Source organism: Symphalangus syndactylus, chromosome 11 (genome assembly GCF_028878055.3).
Source record: "Symphalangus syndactylus isolate Jambi chromosome 11, NHGRI_mSymSyn1-v2.1_pri, whole genome shotgun sequence".
Taxonomy (NCBI): Eukaryota; Metazoa; Chordata; class Mammalia; order Primates; family Hylobatidae; genus Symphalangus; species Symphalangus syndactylus.
Genome location: NC_072433.2, coordinates 20,132,558 through 20,151,832, shown reverse-complemented (window position 1 = coordinate 20,151,832; position 19,275 = coordinate 20,132,558). Strand labels below are relative to the sequence as shown.

At 42.6% G+C, this 19,275-nt stretch overlaps 1 protein-coding gene across 5 annotated transcripts in view; it reads left to right on the top strand.

Annotated features, from left to right (window-relative positions):
* The window catches only part of HYDIN (HYDIN axonemal central pair apparatus protein), a 491,920-nt gene extending 472,889 nt beyond the window's left edge, over positions 1 to 19,031 (top strand). For all 5 annotated transcript variants that reach the window (XM_055298612.2, XM_063611543.1, XM_055298611.2 and 2 more), the window contains 3 exons: positions 6,009 to 6,239; positions 15,501 to 15,725; positions 17,428 to 19,031. In XM_055298612.2, the coding sequence (XP_055154587.2) occupies positions 6,009 to 6,239; positions 15,501 to 15,725; positions 17,428 to 17,910 (939 nt within the window). In that variant the 3' untranslated portion in view covers positions 17,911 to 19,031. The remainder of the gene's footprint in view (positions 1 to 6,008; positions 6,240 to 15,500; positions 15,726 to 17,427) is intronic.
* The last annotated feature ends 244 nt before the right edge of the window (positions 19,032 to 19,275 follow it).

The following is a 19,275-nucleotide window of genomic DNA, read 5'->3' as shown; positions in this document are numbered from 1 at the left end:
GGCAATGAGAAACATTTCCTCATTCTGGAGGAATTGAATGGGGGAAATAAGAGAAGTTTTCTCATTCAGAGAGAAAAGTAGGAAGGGAATAGAGATATTCATAAACTGTGGATGTAAACAAAAAATAAGTAAAGATATGTATTAAAATATCAGTGAAAAGACTTTAGAGTAAAAATGACAGCGTGAACCCAAATCACCAGTCTCCTTACAGTAATACATATTGACATGAAAAATAATAACAAACATTTTTTAAAGAATAAAAAGCATTTCTGCTTCTGGTTATAATGATTACAATACTCCATTTTATACTCCTCCCACTATTAAAAAAAAAAACACATAAAACCCAACAAAATCTCTGAGGCAACTTTTCTCAGGCATTGGACAACAGGCCGCACAATACTGCAATCCTCGAAAGGGAAGGAAAACTCATGACATGAATCCCCACGATTATCCTGGTTCTCTGCCTAAGGACAATTTCCTGTCTACAATTCAGTGAGCTAGAGTCCAAGCAAAGCACAGCAGCCCCCAAAGAGCTGAGGAGGCAGAAATCAGAGTTTTGGGCAGTCAAAAAGGCTGGTCTCTACAGTGTAGGACACCAGAGAGAAGGGACCAGTGCATGAGTAAAGAGGACAGGTCAGAAGACAGCATGGGAGTTCCCCTCACTATGCTTGGCTAAGAGTTGCACATGTGCAGGGTGAGACAACATGAGATTTACCAGGGAGCAGCTGCTATGTGGTTGATACAGGAATAGCGATACTATGTGTTAATCAGTGCTGGAGAACACTGGAGGTCTGGCCCAGCCAGAGGAAAGAGATTGCATTAATACCTCATTAAAATCCTGAGAACCCAGCTAAAATACTAGAAAAGCCAGAAGAAAGGCTTAGGAGAAAGGGCCATTCCCTTAGTATAAGGCCTTCTCTTTATCAGCCCTTTAAAAATGCCTAAAACTAAGCACCTGCAAGTTCTACAGGGAGGACAAAATCTGGAGATTGAATCCCAGCAAGTCAGAAGGTCCGGATAAATACCTTGAGCTTTACACGGATGTGCTCTAACAAAGCATAAAACCAAACCCACACAAATTCAAGTCAGTGATTCAACTGCCTCCTACAACAAAATCAACACTGTTAAAAGAAAGACAACAGAATCCAGAATCTCTACAGTGATCATCAGCATCGTCTGGTACACAAATAAAAATTACTAGACCTGTGGAGAAGCAGAAAAATGTGATCCATAGTCAAGAAAAAAAAGCAGTCAATGGAAACTGACTCCAAGATGGGCCAGATGTTGGATTTAGCAGGCAGACTTCACAGCAACTGTTCTAAACATAACGTAACATTCTCTGGGAAGAAGAGAATGAGAGAGAATGTGAATGAGGCAGAAAATTAAATTACAGACATACCTCAGAAATACTGTGGGTTCAGTTCCAGGCCACCATGACAAAGCTAATATTACAATAAAGTGAGTCACAATTTTTTTTGTTTCCTGGTACATATAAAAGTTATGTTTACACTGTACTGTAGTCTATTAAGTGTACAATAACATTAGGTCTTTAAAAGTAACATACATACCTGAATTATAAATTACTTATTTGCTTAAAAATCCTAATGGTCATCTGAGCCTTCAGTGAGTCATAATCTTTATGCTGGTGGAGGGTCTTGCCTTGATGTTGATGGCTGCTGACTGATCAGGGTGGTGGTTGCTGAAGGTGGGGGTGACTGTGGCAATTTCCTAAAATTAGGCAACAGTGAAATTTGCCATATAAATTAACTCTTCCTTTCATGAAAAATTACTCTGTTACATGTGATGCTGTTTGAAAGCATTTTACCCACAATATAACTTCTTTCAAAATCGGAGTTAGTCCTCTCAAATCCTGCTGCTGCTTTATCAATTAAGTTTGTGAATATTCTACATCCTTTGTTGTCATTTCAACAATGTTCATGGCATCTTCACCATGAATAAATCCCATCTTGAGAAACCACTTCCTTTGCTCATCCATAAGAAGCAACTGGACATTCATTCAAGTTTTATAATGAAATTGTAGCAATTCAGTCATATCTTCAAGCTCCAGCTCTAATTCTAGTTCTCTTGCTATTTCTGCTACATCTACAGTTACTTCCTCTACTTTTCAAGTTACTGAAGTCTTGAACTCCTCAAAGACATACATGAGGGTTTGACCTTCTCCAGTGAATCACAGATGTTCTTAATGGCATCTAGAATGGCAAATCCTTTCCAGAAGGTTTTCAGTTTACCTTGCCCAGACCCATCAGAAGAATCATTATCTATGGCAACTATTGCCCTATGAAATGTATTTCTTAAATAACAAGACTTGAAAGTCAAAATGACTCCTTCATCTATGGGCTGCAGAATAGATGTTGTGTTAGCAGGCATGAAAACAACATTCATCTCCTGTACAATTCCATCAGAGCTCCTGGGTGTCCAGGTGCATTATTAAAGAGAAGTAATATTTTGAAAGGAATCTATTTTCTGAGCAATAGGTCTCAACAGTGGGCTTAAAACATTCAGTAAGCCACACTGTAATTAGAAATCAGATGTGCTGTCATCCAGGACTGTTGTTCCATTTCTAGAGCATAGGCAGAGTAGATTTAACATAATTCTTAAAGGCCTTAAGATTTTCAGAATAGTCAGTGAGCATTGGCTTCAACTGAAAGTCACCAGGTGCATTTGCCCCAAACAAGAGTCAGCCTGTCCTTTGAAACTTTGAAGCCAGGCATTGATTTCTCTTCTCTAGCTATGAAAGTCCTAAATGACATCTTCTTCCATAGAAAGCTGGCTTATCTGCATTGAAAATCTGTCGTTTAGTGTAGCTACCTTTAACAATTATCTTAGCTAGATCTTTTGGATAACTTGCTGCAGCATCTACATCAGCACCTGCTGCTTCACCTTATATTTTTATGTTATGGAGACAACTTCTTTACTTAAACGTTATGAACCAACATCTGCTGGCTTCAAACTTTTCTTCTGCAGTTTCCTTACTTCTTCAACCTTCATAGAATTCAAGAGAGTTAGATCCTAGTTCTGGATTAGGCTTTGGCTTAAGGGAATGCTATAGCTCATTTGATTTTCTATCCAGACCACTAACGCTTTATCCATATCAGCAATAATTCTTATTATGTAATTATTATTATTTGTGAGTTCACTGGAGTAGCTCTTTTAATTTCCTTTAAGGACTTTTCCTTTGCATTCTTAATTTGGCTAAATGTTTGGTGCACGAGGCCTAGCTTTCTGCCTACCTCAGGTTTTGACATGTCTTCCTCACTAAGCTTAATCATTTCTAGCGTTTGACTTAAAGTGAGAGCCATGTGACCCTTTCACTTTAACTTAAGTGCCATTATAGGGTTATTAATTTGCCTAATTTCAATGTTGTTATGTCTCAGGGAATAGGGAGGCCCAAGGAGAGGGATAGAGATGAGAGAATAGGCAGGCAGTGGAGCAGTCAAAACACACACAACATTTACTGATTAAGTTCACCATCTTGTATGGCACAGTTCATAGCACCCCAAAACAATTACATAGTAACATCTCTGTTAGTCCATTTTCACACTGCTATAAAGCATACACAAGACTGGGTAATTTCTAAAGAAAAGAGGTTTAATTAACTCACAGTTCCACAGGGCTGGGGAGGCCTCAGGAGACTTACAATCATGACAAAAGGGGAAGAGGCACATCTCACATGGTGGCAGGCAAGAGAAAGTGGTGAGCAAACGGGAACAGCCCTTATAAAACCATCAGATCTGCTGAGAACTCACTCACTATCATGAGAGCATGGGGGAAACCACCCCCATGATCCAATCACCTCCCACAAGGTCTCTCCCTTGACATGTGGGGATTACAATTCAAGATGAGATTTGGGTGGGGACACAAAGCCAAGCTATATCAACATCCAAAATCACTGATCACAGATCATCATAACAGATATCAAAATAATGAAACAACCGGGCATGGTGGCTCATGCCCATAATCCCAACACTTTGAGAGACCAAGGCAGGAGAATTGCTTGAAGTCAGGAGTTCAAGACCAGCCTGGGAAACACAGCCAGACCCCATCTTTATGAAAAATAAAAATAATGGAAAATGTCCAAATATGAATTACCTAAATGTGACGCAGAGATACAAAGTGAGCACATGCTGTTGGAAAAATAGTACTAATAGACTTGTTCAACACAGGGTTGTCACAAACCTTCAATTTATTTTAAAAAATGTAATATCCGCAATGTACAATAAAGTGAAGTGCAATCAATGGAGGTGTGGCTGTATTTGAAAAAATACTGAAATTTTCTTAATTGGATATTTTTTTTAAAAATAGGTTTTTTAAAAAAAACTATAGATCCGAGAAACCTGGCAAACTTCAAGCAGGAGAAATACAAAGAAAACTATGCCTGTATACATCAGGCATCGTTTCATTTTCAAACTGCCAAAAAACAAAGATAAAGAGAAAAGCTTAAAGCAGCCAGGGGAAAAAAATACATATTACAGAGAGAGGGACAGCGATAACAATGGCTGTCCTAGAGTTCTGGCTTCACTTAGGAAATAATGGAAGCTATCTGTAAAGCACTGAAAGGAAAGGAAACAGTCCATCTAAAAATTCTTCGGCCGGGCGCGGTGGCTCACGCCTGTAATCCCAGCACTTTGGGAGGCCGAGGCGGGCGGATCACGAGGTCAGGAGATCGAGACCACGGTGAAACCCTGTCTCTACTAAAAATACAAAAAATTAGCCGGGCGTTATGGCGGGCGCCTGTAGTCCCAGGTACTCGGAGAGGCTGAGGCAGGAGAATGCCGTGAGCCCGGGAGGCGGAGCTTGCAGTGAGCCGAGATCGCACCACTGCACTCCAGCCTGGGCAACAGAGCGAGACTCCGTCTCAAAAAAAAAAAAAGGACAAACCACTTCAATAGACCCTATTGCATGAAAGCAGCTATATGAATGACCAATAAAAACGCAAGAAGATGCTGAACATTATCAGTCACTAGTGAAGAGAACTTAAAGAGGTGAGCAGCACAAGTCCGTTGCAGGGGTGAAGGGACAGTATAATGTCGTTCCAAGTGTGAGCTCTGGAGTCAGTCTAACCTGGGTTCAAATCTTGGTCCTGACTCTTCTTTACGTGTGACCTGGGGCAAGATACTTGAGTTTGCTAAGCCTCAGTTCCTTCATCTTTACAAAATAAAAATTAAATTAAATTAAATTTTAAAAGGTTAAGTGGCATAATAACAGTGCCTATGAATTGTGTGAATTAACTAATTAAGCATTTCTATTTATTGCCTGGCACACAGTCATCATTAATTAAGTGTCAGATGTTATTATTGTTTTTAAACTATCCCAGCAGCAACAGGAATAGGAAGAAAGCCCATTGTGGCCAGGTGCAGTGGGTCACACCTATAATCCCAGCACTTTGGGAGGCCAACACAGACAGATCACTGGAGGTCAGGAGTTCAGGACCAGCCCGGCCAACATGATGAAACCCCGTCTCTACTAAAACTGCAAAAATTAGCCAGGCACGGTGGCAGGCACCTGTAATCCCAGCTACTTGTGAGGCTGATGCAGGAGAATCACTTGAACCCAGAAGGTGGGGGTTGCAGTGAGCCGAGTCATGCCATTGCACTCCAGCCTGGGCAACAGAGTGAGACTTCCTCTCAAAAAAAAAGAAAGAAAGAAAGAAAGCCCATTGAAACTTACCTCACAGGTCTCACTTGTTTTCCAGAGCCAGCCAGCCGTCCCCACCAGGGAAGTGCTGGCATTGGACAGTTCTGCTCTAGCCTCTTCTAAAGCAAGCCCAGGCTATTTAATAATCTCTCATCTGGGAGGAGCTGGAATCCCTAACTAGAAAGTCTGGCTGTCAGGGATCCGGGTAGGCTGCGAGGGTCCTGTCAGCCTGGTACCCGTGCTTCACGTGCCAAACAAGGCTAACAAAGAGAAGGAGCCCCTGAAAATGCGCAGAGGACCCTCGGCTCACCCCTACTCTTCCCTCCTTCCTCCCTCTCTCCCCGTGAATGCAGGTGACCTTCCGAAACGAGGTGACAAATGAGTTCTTGTACTACAATGTGAGTTTCAGGGTCATCCCTTCAGGCATCATCAAAACCATCGAGATGGTGACCCCGGTCCGGCAAGTTGCATCAGCCTCCATCAAGTTGGAGAACCCTCTGCCCTACTCGGTGACCTTCTCCACGGAATGCCGGATACCCGACATCGCCCTGCCCTCCCAGTTTGTGGTGCCTCCCAACTCCGAGGTATGGCCCCTTGGCTGTCGGGGGGCTCCCTGAGAGCTGTGATAGTGGCTTCCACCCATGAGACCTCTGGATCCACACTCTGCATCCCCGGAGGGTGAGCCAGCCCTGACAGTGGTCAGGAAGGCAGGGGATGGGACAATCACCTTCATGTTCCTTTCCTTGTTGCTAAAGTCCTCATAGGAGCTTGGGCACATAGTTTGGAATTCTCTTATGAACCTTGTCTCTGTGATTTGTTTGTTTGCTTTGTTCCAGCTAAAACTATTTTTCTTGTTTTTTGATAATTATAAAAGTAGTATAGCGTTCAGGCGCAGCGGCTCACACCTATAATCCCACCACTTTGGGAGGCCAGGGAGGGCAGATCACTTGAGGTCAGGAGTTTGAGACTAGCCTGGCTAACATGGTGAAACCCCATCTCTACTAAAAATACAAAAATTAGCCTGGCATGGTGGTGGGCGCCTTTAATCCCAGCTACTCAGGAGGCTGAGGCAGAAGAATTGCTTGAACTCGGGAGGTGGAGGTTGCAGTGAGCCGAGATTGTGCCACTGCACTGCAGCCTGGGCAACAGAGTAAGACTCTATCTCAAAATAATATAATAAAATAAAATAAAAGTAGTATAGAATAGGTGTGGTGAAAAGGAAAACAAGGTACGTAATAGCGTGCGCACACACACACTACTTCAGGAAGGAGCACAGGAAAACTTTGACAGTGGTTAGGAGGGCATGGCTGGAATTATAGAATTGTGAACTGGTAGGGAGATGAACTTTCTTTGGAATCTTTTTATCTGTTTATCACTCCAAACTCTTACTGTCCAGATTCTATCAAATCTCTTGTGTTTCTCCACCTTCAGCCCACCTGACGAGTTCCCCTCACTCCAGCCCCAGCCAACTTCCTTCCTCTGCAGAATCTACAATCCATTTTGTTCTTCAGAGCAAGTCTCCATGCCCTTTATTTTATTTTGATCTTTTTCATTGTGAACTGTAAAATCTATACCGAAAATTCTATAAAACATATATATACCTGTAATGTATTAAAACCTGTGTTTCAAACAAATAATTATGAAATAAATATCTGTTTCATACCCAGGCCAAGAATTATGAAGTTGCTATCACCCCAGAAACCTCCTTCAGCCATGTGCCCCTCTGCAATCACAGCACCCTCCCTCTCTCACCCTTCAGAGTTACCAGTATTCTTATTTTGTAATAATCATTTTTTTGTTGTTTTTGAGCAATACAGTTTAGATTTGCCTGTTTTTGAACTTTCTGTGAGAAAAATCACAGCATATGCTTTCTGTAATGTCTTCTTTCTTTTGCTCAATCTTGTGATTGTGACAGCTGTCCATGTTGTTGCACGCAGCTGAGGTTCATTTGCCTTTGCTGCTGTGGAATATCCCATTGTGTGACTAGACCACAACTTAGATATTCATTCTTCAGTGGCTGGTCATTTGTGTTGGTTTCAATGTCTAGTTATCCTGAAAAATGTGGCCATGGATCTCCTGGTGCATATATCCTTCCAATGCACACAGGCATACGTTGTTCCACAGCATATGCCTAGGAGTCGAACCACTGGTCATAGCGTGTGCATAGCTTTCACTTTAGTAGGTAATTGCCAATTAGTGATGAGAGTTCTTAATGTTCCATGTCTTCACCAACCCTTGATATTGTCGGGTTTTTTTAAGGTTTACTAATCTGATAAACTGCTAACTCCTCGTGGACTTAATTTCCCTTTTTACAAACAGATTGATTTCAGTTGGGTAATATTATGTATGGGAGATCTGCATCTGTGTTCATGAGTGAGCTTATGGTTCAACCTCCCCAGGCTCAGATGATCCTCCCACCTCAGCCTCCCGAGTAGCTGGGACTACAAGTGCGGGTCACCATGCCCGGCTAATTTTTATATTTTTTTGTAGGCTCATCTCAAACTCCCTGGCTTGAGCCCAAGGGTTACAGGTGTCTCATACTGTCTTTATCCAGTTTGCGTACCAAAGTTTTGCAAGCCATATAGAGTCAGGCATTTTCTCACTTTCTGGATTCTGTGAGTTTATAAAAGATTGAAATTATGTCTTTCTTGAACTCACAGATGAAGCCACCTAGGCCTGGTGGGTTTTTGTATGTGTGGAGGTGGGAGAGATCGTCTACTACTTGTCTACTACTATTCAATTCCTTTAATGGGTTATTGGACTACTTAGATTTTCTGTTTCTTCTTGAGTCAGTAATAAGACCATGTTCATTTCATCCATATTTTAAAATGTTGGTATAAAGTTGTTAATATCGTATTACCTTTTTAATGTGACGTCGCTTTTTCATGTCTAATGTTGGTTATTGTGCCTTCTCTCTCTGTTTCTTGATTAGTCTTACCAGAGGTTTCTTTCCAAAATGCATCTTTTGGCTCCATTGTGACTCTATTGTATGGTTGCTTTCTGGTTACTTGATTTCTGCTCTTGTCTTTATTATTTCCTTCTTTCTGCTTCCTTTGGGGATACTGGGGGCTTATCTAATTTCTAAGATGAAGGTTTAGTGCTTTGACTTCTAATCTTCTTGATTTTCCAATCTATACATTTAAGGTTATAAATGTCTAAGTACTGCTTTAGCAGTTATACAAATTGTGATTGTAGTGTTTTTTATTCAGTTCAAAAAGGTTCTAATTTTTGTGATTAATACTTCTTTTTTAACTAATGGTTATTAGAAGAGTTTCTTAATTTCTAAACGTGGATTTTTCTAGTTATTTTTTAAATTACTTTGTGATCTGAGAACATATTCTATATTATTTCAGTTCTCTAGAATGTGTTTAGATTTGTTTTTATGGCCCAGTGTGTAGTTGTGTAGTTTTGTGGGGTGGTTTTGTTGTTGTTGTTTTTTGATCCTCCATCTATTTTTTAAAATAATGCATTTGCCATTTTGAGGTTTTGTTTTTTGCTATTTGTTTTTTTTTTGAGACGGAGTCTTGCTCTGTCGCCCAGGCTGAAGTGTAGTGGCGCGATCTCGGCTCACTGCAAGCTCCGCCTCCCAGGTTCATGCCATTCTCCTCCCTCAGCCTCCTGAGTAGCTGGGACTACAGGCGCCCACCACCATGCCCAGCTAATTTTTTGTATTTTTAGTAGAGACGGGGTTTCGCCGTGTTAGCCAGGATGGTCTCGATCTCCTGACCTCGTGATCCACCCGCCTTGGCCTCCCAAAGTGCTGGGATTACAGGCGTGAGCCACCACGTCCAGCCGTGGTTTATTTTTGAGTCAGAGTCTCACTCAGTCAGCTGGAGTGCAGTAGTGTGATCTCAGCTCACTGCAGCCTCGCCTCCCAGGTTCAAGCAATGCTCCTGCCTCAGCCTCCCGAGTAGCTGGGATTACAGGCGCACACCACTACGCCCTGCTAATTTTTATATTTTTAGTAGAGACAGGGTTTTGCCATGTTGGCCAGGCTCGTCTGAAACTCCTTACCTCAAATGATCTGCCTGCCTCAGCCTCACAAAGTGCTACTGGGATTACAGGCGTGAGCCACTGCGCCCAGCCGGGTTCAATTTCCTATATTCTTACTGATATTTTTGTCTGCTTTTTTTTTTTATCAGTTAAGAGAGTACATTAAAGTATATCACTATGATTGTGGATCTGTTTGTTTCTTCTTGTAGTTTGTCATGTTTTGCCTCAGATACTTTGAAGCTATGTTTTGGTTAAGTAAAAATGATAGTATTTTTCTGGTAGCTTGAAATTCTTTTCTTTACGAAGTGATCCTCTTTGTCTCTACTAATGATTTTGCCTTGAAGATCATTTTGTCTGCTATTAATACAACTTTCTTCTGGTTAGTATTTGCATAGTGTATGTTTTAATTGTCATACTTTCAACCTTTCTGTGCCCTTATAATTTAAATGTGTCTTTTATAAACAGTATATAGATGAGATAGATTTTAAGAGAGGTGGGTGGAGAGAGGATTGAGACAGGGTCTCACTCTGACACCCAGGCTGGAATGCAGTGGGTGATCACAGCTCACTGTAGGTTCAACCTCCCCAGGCTCAGATGATCCTCCCACCTCAGCCTCCCGAGTAGCTGGGACTACAAGTGCGTGTCACCATGCCCGGCTAATTTTTATATTTTTTTGTAGGCTCATCTCAAACTCCCGGGCTTGAGCCCAAGGGTTACAGGTGTGAGCCACCACATCCAGCCAGATTTGTTTTTTTACTCCATCCTAGCAGCCTTTACTTTTCACTAGAGTATTTATATTATTTGTATTTAATATACTGACGTAGTCAAGTTTATACTCCCCCATGTGCTTTCTCGTTATCTGGGCTGTTCTGTTTCCTTTTTTGTTTGTTTGTTTTGTAGATATCTCTTCCTGTCTTGTCTTCATTGTTACTCTGCTCAGATTCACTTTTTTAAGACGATAACTTTGTGTATAATTCTACCATCCTCCTTTTCCATTGCTCATGTTAGGTTTTTCCATACTCTTGGAAGGAGAAGGTAACCTGTGTATCTAAGGCTGTCTCCTCTGTTGTAACTGCCAAATGTTGATTTTTTTTTTTCAAATGCAGCCCTTATGCTTTTAAGATTTATTTTCTCTGCTCTCATCCCCACTTTTTTCTGAGCTCTATCTTTCCTTTAGACTAGTGTCTCTGTTATGGTCAAATAGATTCTACTTTCATAAATTTCTCTCAGTGCAGGAGTTTTATCTTAGAAAGGAGCATCAGTCACTTGGTTTTGTGCATTCAAATGGCCTATACTGCCCCATATTGTCCAATCTTATCGCAACAGTTTTTGCAATTAACCATAAACTGGAGCCCGAAATTATTCCTCCAGCTTAGGCTGCTATTGTCACATTGTCCTATTGGGTTTTCCAGGTTTTGCCTGTTCATGCAATGTCAAGGGAAAAAAAGTTTTCCAGGTTGCATGAGAGCCCCCAATTCAGAGGCAATACTGGGTTCTTGGGCTCTCAAGACTGGTGCTCTTTTGCCTTCCTCCTGCTTTTCCCCTGTGGTGGCTGATACCACAAACATCTGCTAGCTGTTAGTAATTTGGTCCTACCCACTAGTATTTTGGGATTTGAGGGGTTACCTTTTCACTGAGCTTTGTTATAAATCGTGGCCATGTGTTCTTGCTGCTGTTAACCTAGTAGATCTGTGCATTTTGTGGGGAGATTTGGGGAGATACCAAACTATCCTGCTGCAATCATCTTGCCTAAAGCCTGAAATTGCTTTTCATATGTGAGCAGAAGTCAAGTTTTCTTTTTTTCCAAATGGATATAAATTGTTTCATACTGTTTTTACTTAAAAGGCCATCTTTTCCCCCACTGCTCTGCAGGGCCATTTATGACATAAATCAAGTTCATCTATGCATGGGTCTGTTCTAGCTTCTCTATGATATCATAATGATCTAATTACTGAATTTGTGCCAATATCAGAGCATCCTAATTACTACCGACTTAGAGTAAGGTTTGATGTCTGGTAAGCAAGCAATTATTCCAGCTTTATGTTGAGACTTAGTAACCTCTAATATTGTTGTTCTGCCAGAGTATCTTAGCTATTCTTGGCCCTTTACATTTACATATCAGTTTTGAAATCAGCTTGTCAAGTTCCTCAATAAAAAATAAAAAGAAAAGAAAAATAACCTGTTGGGATTTTGATTTCGATTACATTGAATTTATGGGTTATTTTGAGAATATATTAGTTATTTGTTGATTTGTAACAAATGAACCAAAACTTAGCAACTTAAAACAACAAACATTTACTGTCTGCGCAGTTTCTGAGGATCAGGATTTAAGAGCAGCACCTTGGCCAGGTGGTTTGGGCCCAGGGTCTCTCAGGAGGCTGGAATCAGGTTGTCAGCCAGGATACTAGTCATCTCGAGGCATGACTGGGGCTAGATTTTCTGTCTCCAAACTCACTCATGTGGTTGCTGGAAAGGCCTTAGCTCCCTGCTGGCTGTTGGCTGGAGGCTTCAGTTCCTCACCGTGTGGGCCTCTCCCTAGAGCTGCTTTCAACACGGCAGCTCACTCACTTGCCCTAGGATGAGAGGTCTAAGAGAAAGAGTGCACAAGAATAGAAGCCACAGGCCGGGCTCGGTGGCTCACACCTGTAATCCCAGCACTGTGGGAGGCCGAGGCAGTTGGATCACAAGGTCAGGGGTTCGAGACCAGTCTGGCCAACATAGTGAAACCCTGTCTCTACTAAAAATACAAAAATTAGCCGGGCATGGTGGCATGTGCCTGTATTCCTGGCTACTCAGGAGGGTGAGGCAAGTGAGTTGCTTGAACCTGGGAAGCAGAGATTGCAGTGAGCCGAGGTGGCAACACTGCACCCCAGCCTGGGTGACAGAGCGAGACTCTGTCTCAAAAAAAAAAAAAAGAATAGAAGCCACAGTCTTTCATCATTTAATCTCAGAAGTGACATGCCATCTTTTCTACCATATGCCGGTGGTCACACAGGTCAGCCCATGGTATCATATGGGAGAAGACTATACGAGACTGGGAATCCCCAGAGGTGGGGATTATTGAGGACCATCTTGGGCCTGTCTATCAGAAGGAGAATTCATATCTTTACAATATTGAGATTTCCAGTCCACGAGCAAATCTCCACTTATTTAAGTCCTTTTTAATTTCTCTCAATAGCATTTTTTTGGTTTTCTATGTAGAGACTTTATTCATCTTTTATTAGGCTTATTTCTAGGTTTTATATATTTTGATGCTATTACAAATAGTATCTTTTTAAAATTTCATTATTTGTTGTAAGCATATAGAAATATAATTAATTTTTGTATATTGATTTTGTACCCCATCATCTTTTACAATTCACTTATTTCGGGTTTGTTTGTTTGTGACAGAGTCTCGCTTTGTCACCCAGGCTGAAATGCAGTGGCGTGATGAGGCTCACTGCAACCTCCAGCTCCCAGGTTCAAGCTATTCTCATGCCTCAACCTCTTGAGTAGGTGGGATTACAGATATGCGCCACCATGCATGGCTATTTTTGTATTTTTAGTAGAGACAGAGTTTCACCATGTTGGCCAGGCTGGTCTGGAACTCCTGGCCTCAAGTGATCCTCCTGCCTCAGCCTCCCAAAGTGCTGGGATTACAGGCGTGAGCCACCACGCCTGGCTACAATTCATTTATTTTGTTTAATGACTTTGTACCCAACCATCTTCTAAAATTCACTATGTTCAGGAGAAAGACTGGCATCCAATTTTTCTTTCTCCTATTATTGTTGGATTTTGGTATCAACTTTATGCTGGTTGGAGCAGGTTCCCTCTTAGTCTTTTCTCTGAAAGAATTTGTGGAATACTAGTATTCTTTCATCCTTGATTGTCTGGTATAACTTACGAGTAAAGATTTATGAACCTGGAATTTCTTTAAGGATTTTTTTTACTATTGATTACATTTCTTTAATGGTTATATTAATAGAACTAAGTGGGTTTTCTATATGTTCTTGGGTCTGATTTTTTTTTCCAAGATGGAGTTTTGCTCTTGTGGCCCAGGCTGGAGTGATCTCGGCTCACCACAACCTCCGCCTCCCGAGTTCAAGCAATTCTCCTGCCTCAGCCTCCCGAGTAGCTAGGATTGCAGGCATGCACCACCACGCCCAGCTAATTTTGTATTTTTAGTAGAGACGGGGTTTCTCCATGCTGGTCAGGCTGATCTCAAACTCCCAATCTCAGGTGATCCGCCCACCTCGGCCTCCCAAAGTGGGGTCTGTTTTTATAGGTTATATTTGTTTGTACACATGTCTATTTTATCTAGTTTTTAAATTGTGGTAAAATTATCTAAATTCTTATACTATATTCTTTTTTGTTAAACATCTGTAACTTCAGCGATATCTTCTTTTTATTCTGATATTTTTCTTTTTTAAAAAACTTTTTTAGAGATGGGGTCTCACTGTGTCTTCCAGGCTGGAGTGCAGTGGTATGATCTTAGCTCCCTGCAGCCTTAAACTCCTACAATCAAGGACTCCTCCTGCCTCAGCCTCCTGAGTAGCTAGGACTACAGGCATGTGCTGCTACACTCAGCTAATTTTTTTTTTTTTTTTTTTTTTTTTTTTTGTAGAAACAGGCTCTCACTATGCTGCCCAGGCTGGTCTCAAACTCCTGGGCTAAAGTGATCTTCCTGCCTCACCCACCCAAAGCACAGGTGTGAGCCACTGAGCCCAGCCTCTGATATTTTTCAATAAGAACTAGTTATTTTTTTAAATACTTACTCATAGTAAAACCAAATTTTACCTATATAAAAGTGTATGAAATTGAAAATAAGTCTCCAGAATCCCATTTACCCACCCTAACATAACTACTGGTAACAGTGTGGTATATATTCTTACAGTCTCTTTCTGTACATCCATAGACATACTCTTCACAGAAAAGAGCTCATACTATATATGCATTTCTGGAACCTCCTTTCTTCCACTTAAAATATCATCAACATCAACACCTTTCATTTCAATGTGTATTGCTCTACACCTCTGGTTTTTTTCTGAGACGGAGTCTCACTCTGTTGCCCAGGCTATGGAGTGGAGTGACACGATCTTGGCTCACTGCAACCTCTGCTTCCTGGGTTCAAGTGATTCTCCTGCCTCAGCCTCCCGAGTAGCTGGGACTACAGGCGCACACCACTGCACCCAGCTAATTTTTGTATTTTTTTTAGAGATGGGGTTTCACCATGTTGGTCAGCCTGGTCTTGAACTCCTGACCTTGTGATCCACCCGCCTCAGCCTCCCAAAGTGCTAGCATTACAGGCATGAGCCACCACACCAGGCCCCGCTCTACCTCATCCTTTCTAGTGGCTACACAATATTCCACTGAAATGAGAAAACCATAATTTGTTTAACTAATCTTCTACTAATAATACATTCAAATTGTTTCACTTGTTTTGCTATATAAGAAATGCTTTCTGGTTCTTGCTTTGTATTGCTATGGGTAATAATGGAGGATGGCAGAACCCAGGACGCTGTTCTGAGATTGGCCATGAGCAAAGAAAGAGCTACCTAAGCTTCAGCCCTCCTACTGGCAGCACTCACCCATCTCCACATTTCCCTATGTGTGCTTCTCAGGAGAGGGTCCAGCACCTGCACTTAGATTCATAGAGATCCCAGATATAGAATCACCTGAACTAGAGAAAGCCAGGAGAGGTACAGGGGAGGGAGGGTGGGCTGGTTTGGACAGAGGTTCCCCAGGAGCAAGAACAGCATGATCATGTGCACTATTTCTGCCCCCAACCTGCTATGGAGCCTTGGGCAAGTCTCTAGGTGGCAGGTGATGAATTAGCCTTTCAGCATAACAGGATCCTCTCTTTTCTCTTCCAGGGCACGTTCTCATTTGAATTCCAGCCCCTGAAAGCCGGAGAGACCCTCGGAAGACTAACTTTGCACAACACTGACTTGGGTTACTACCAGTATGAGCTCAATCTGAAAGCCACGCCAGCACTTCCGGAAAAGCCCGTTCACTTCCAGACTGTCCTTGGCAGCAGCCAAATCATCCTTGTGAAGTTCATCAATTACACACGGCAGAGGACAGAATACTACTGCAGGGTGTGTGGCCCCTGCTCTACCTTCTGCCCTTCCCTCACATGAACGCTGGGTTCAAAAACAATGAGAGGAGACACAGGGAGCATGAATGTGAGACTCAGAGAGTCTCAGGTGCTTCGTTGTCATGGTGACACCTGCCTCAGAGGCCTGAATCTAGCCTGGAAACTCCCAGCTAGAAACAAACAGAACCAGACCTGGGTTCTGCCATTATAGACTTTCTGTCTTAACAAGCTGTGATGGAGTGTAGGGGAGTTCTGTTTCACACAGCACGCCCAGTGATCCACAGAGGGAGACAGTATAGCTTAGTGGTCATGGTATCGGCTGTGGAATCAAATAGACATGGGTTTGAGTCCTGGCTTCACCACTTACTCTTTGTATGAATAATTTGCTTAAGCTCTCTAAGCTTATTTATAAATGGGGATAATACCCCCAACCTTGCAGGATTGCTATGAGGATTTAAATATGTATCTAAAGCCATTTTCTTATAGCCTAGGCTATATACATTAGCTGTTACATCAGTTGGAATATAGGTTCAACTACTAAAACAGAAACCCAAAGCTAGGCACAGTGGTTCACGCCTGCAATCCTAGCACTTTGGGAGGCTCAGGTGGGAAGATCGCTGTAGCCAGGAGTTGAAGACCAGCCTGGGCAACATAGCAAGACCTCAGCTCTATTTAAAAAAATAAAATAAAATTCTAAAAAACAGAAACCACAAATAACAGCAAATTAGATGTTGGTTTCTCTCACAAATAACAGTCTGGGCATAAGCAGTTTGAGCTGGAATGGCAGCTCACTGACACCAGGCACCCAGACACCTTCTGTCCCGATGCTCTGCCCTCTGCAGGGAGCTGCTTTGGTCCACATGGGCCAAGATGGTTTATCAGGACATCCACATTCCAGCCAGCTACAAGGGAAGAGGGGACAGTTGTATATATCACCTCTACTAATATTCCATGGAACAAAACTTCACAGGACCACACCTATCAACAAAGGGGCCAGGAAAGGTAGCTTTTGTACTGGGCAGTCACATGCCCAGGTAAATCAGAGATCTTGTGGCTGTAGCCAAGAGGCAGAGGCTCTTGATCAGTTGTATCAGCCAAGAGATACTAGGTTATGTGCAGTAACAACCACAGGGGCTTAATATGAAGGCTTGTTTCTCATTTGAGCAATTTTCCAGAGAGGCCAGCAGGGGACCCTGCTCATCTCAGTCCCTTGGGATTCAAGCACCATCTCAAATATTTCCAGTACAGTACTAGAGGGGTGAAAAGACCCTGACAGGAGTTAAATTGGCAATGAAAGGCCCTAGCATGGAAGTGACACCTTTCACTTCTGCTCACAGCTAGTTGTCTGGAACTAGCGCCACCCATCTGCAAGGAGCCAGAATGTTTGGTCTTCCATGTGCATGGAAGGAAAGAACCGGATGTAGGGGATCAGCCTCCATGACTGCCCTATTGACATAATCTGGCTGTGTCTCAGTACACATTATTAACATCTCTTTGCCTTTGTTTCTTTGTAGCAAAATAGAAATAATAATTAGTAATACCTACCCTGCAAGGGAGTTATAAGGACACAACTTTATAACATTCCCAGTCTCACACAGACATAGTTGCTTGATGTCCAGGAGTGGAGGGGCTGGGGTAGACTTGAGCTCCTGGTGTGCTCTTCAGGATCTCATGTGAGCTGAGTTTGTTTGTTCCCCTTTCAGACTGACTGTACAGACTTCCACGCAGAAAAACTCATTAATGCAGCCCCAGGAGGCCAGGGAGGCACTGAAGCCAGCGTGGAAGTCTTCTTCGAGCCCAGCCACCTGGGTGAGACCAAGGGCACCCTGATCCTATCATCACTCGCAGGTGGAGAGTATATCATCCCCCTCTTTGGAATGGCTCTGCCTCCCAAGCCCCAAGGTCCCTTCCTGATCCGAGCTGGGTACAGCATAATCATCCCCTTCAAGAATGTCTTCTATCACATGGTGACCTTCTCCATCATCGTGGACAACCCAGCCTTCACCATTCGCGCTGTAGAGTCTGTGCGGCCCAAGAAGATCAACAACATCACAGTCTCCTTTGAAGGAAACCCATCTGGCAGCAAAACCCCCATCACCACCAAGCTGACTGTGAGCTGCCCTCCTGGTGAAGGGAGTGAAACTGGAGTTAAATGGGTTTATTATCTGAAGGGGATCACCCTTTAGTGGTAACCAGGGTTACCTGTATCGACCAAAAGCTATGCATTGTCTTAGCCTGAAAAAGAATAGAGAAAACAATAAGAATTCTAAAGGAACAGTTTTTATTCTTCTCATACAATTATAGGGCAGTTATTTCCATATTATGTGTTTTCCAAATATAGATATGAAATATCTATTCCATATTAAACATTATAACTACACACAACAGCTCTATATTTTAGACAACTGAATCTTTGTAAGTCCCTACCTTGAGTTTCTTGACATAGCCCCAAAGCTCAAGTACTTGGTAATAATTCCCATTTTTATGAAGAAGGCACAGGTATCACACTGACCTTCTACTCTACAACACTTAGCAGTGCGTGACACTGGGTACTGCAGTTTCTTTTTAAAATCCAAAATGGTTTAAAAAGCCATTAGACATGACTGTTTTGATGTGGTATTTTATTCTGCTTTCACATAAAAGCCAAATAAATATTTTCAAAGGGATGAGCAGATAACATTAGGGCAATCCAGGGACACTCCCATCACTTTTTCTCTTGGCTTTTATACCATCAGTGTCCGAATCCCACATCTGCCCTACACAGAAAGTTCTCACTGAAGTCTAGGCCCTGGAGAAAGGCTAGTAGAGATCCCAGCTCCCCCTGCCACACACACACACCCTGCCTTGGATAGCACTCAGCGGGAGAGCAGGGATTCTCAACCCGTCTGCACATCAGGACCACCTGACTCTCACTCAGAACCTGCCCAGTCCCTATCTGATGTAACTGGTCTGGAGAGGGGCGTGGGCATCTTTATTATATATATTTAACTTGTACAGCAGAGTTGAGAACCAGTGCTACAGATGAATCACCTGCCCTGTGCTGCAACTGAGTCAGGAAATCCCTGCCAGGGGAAGAACCACACCTCAGTTTGATACATTGCAACTGCCACTATTTTGTGTGCACCTAAAGTGTGGTGATCCAAGTCAGTGCCTTTCTCAAACATCACTCCGGAAGCTTCACCTCCAAGGAGCAGTGGGGCACATTCCTCAGCCCAGAGACTTGGCTTCCCCTGGGTCTTGTGGTATGTATTAATAGGACCACTTACCTATCAGTGTCACCTGTTGAAATAAAGATAGTTAAAGTCTGGCCCTGGAATGGGTTTGCTTCTGCAGACATACACCTCTGGCGGAGGGTCCCCCTGCCTCTACCTTCCTCCCACACTCATCCCCTACAGCCCTCCTGCAAGAGGGGCAGGAGGCTGGAAGAAGATGGCCTCTTGGGAATGAATGCCGTAAAGAAGTGGGTCTCAAAAATGGTCCCTGGGCCAGCAGCAGTACTATCACCTGGAAATCTATTAAAAATCCAAACTCTCAGTCCCCATGTCAGATCT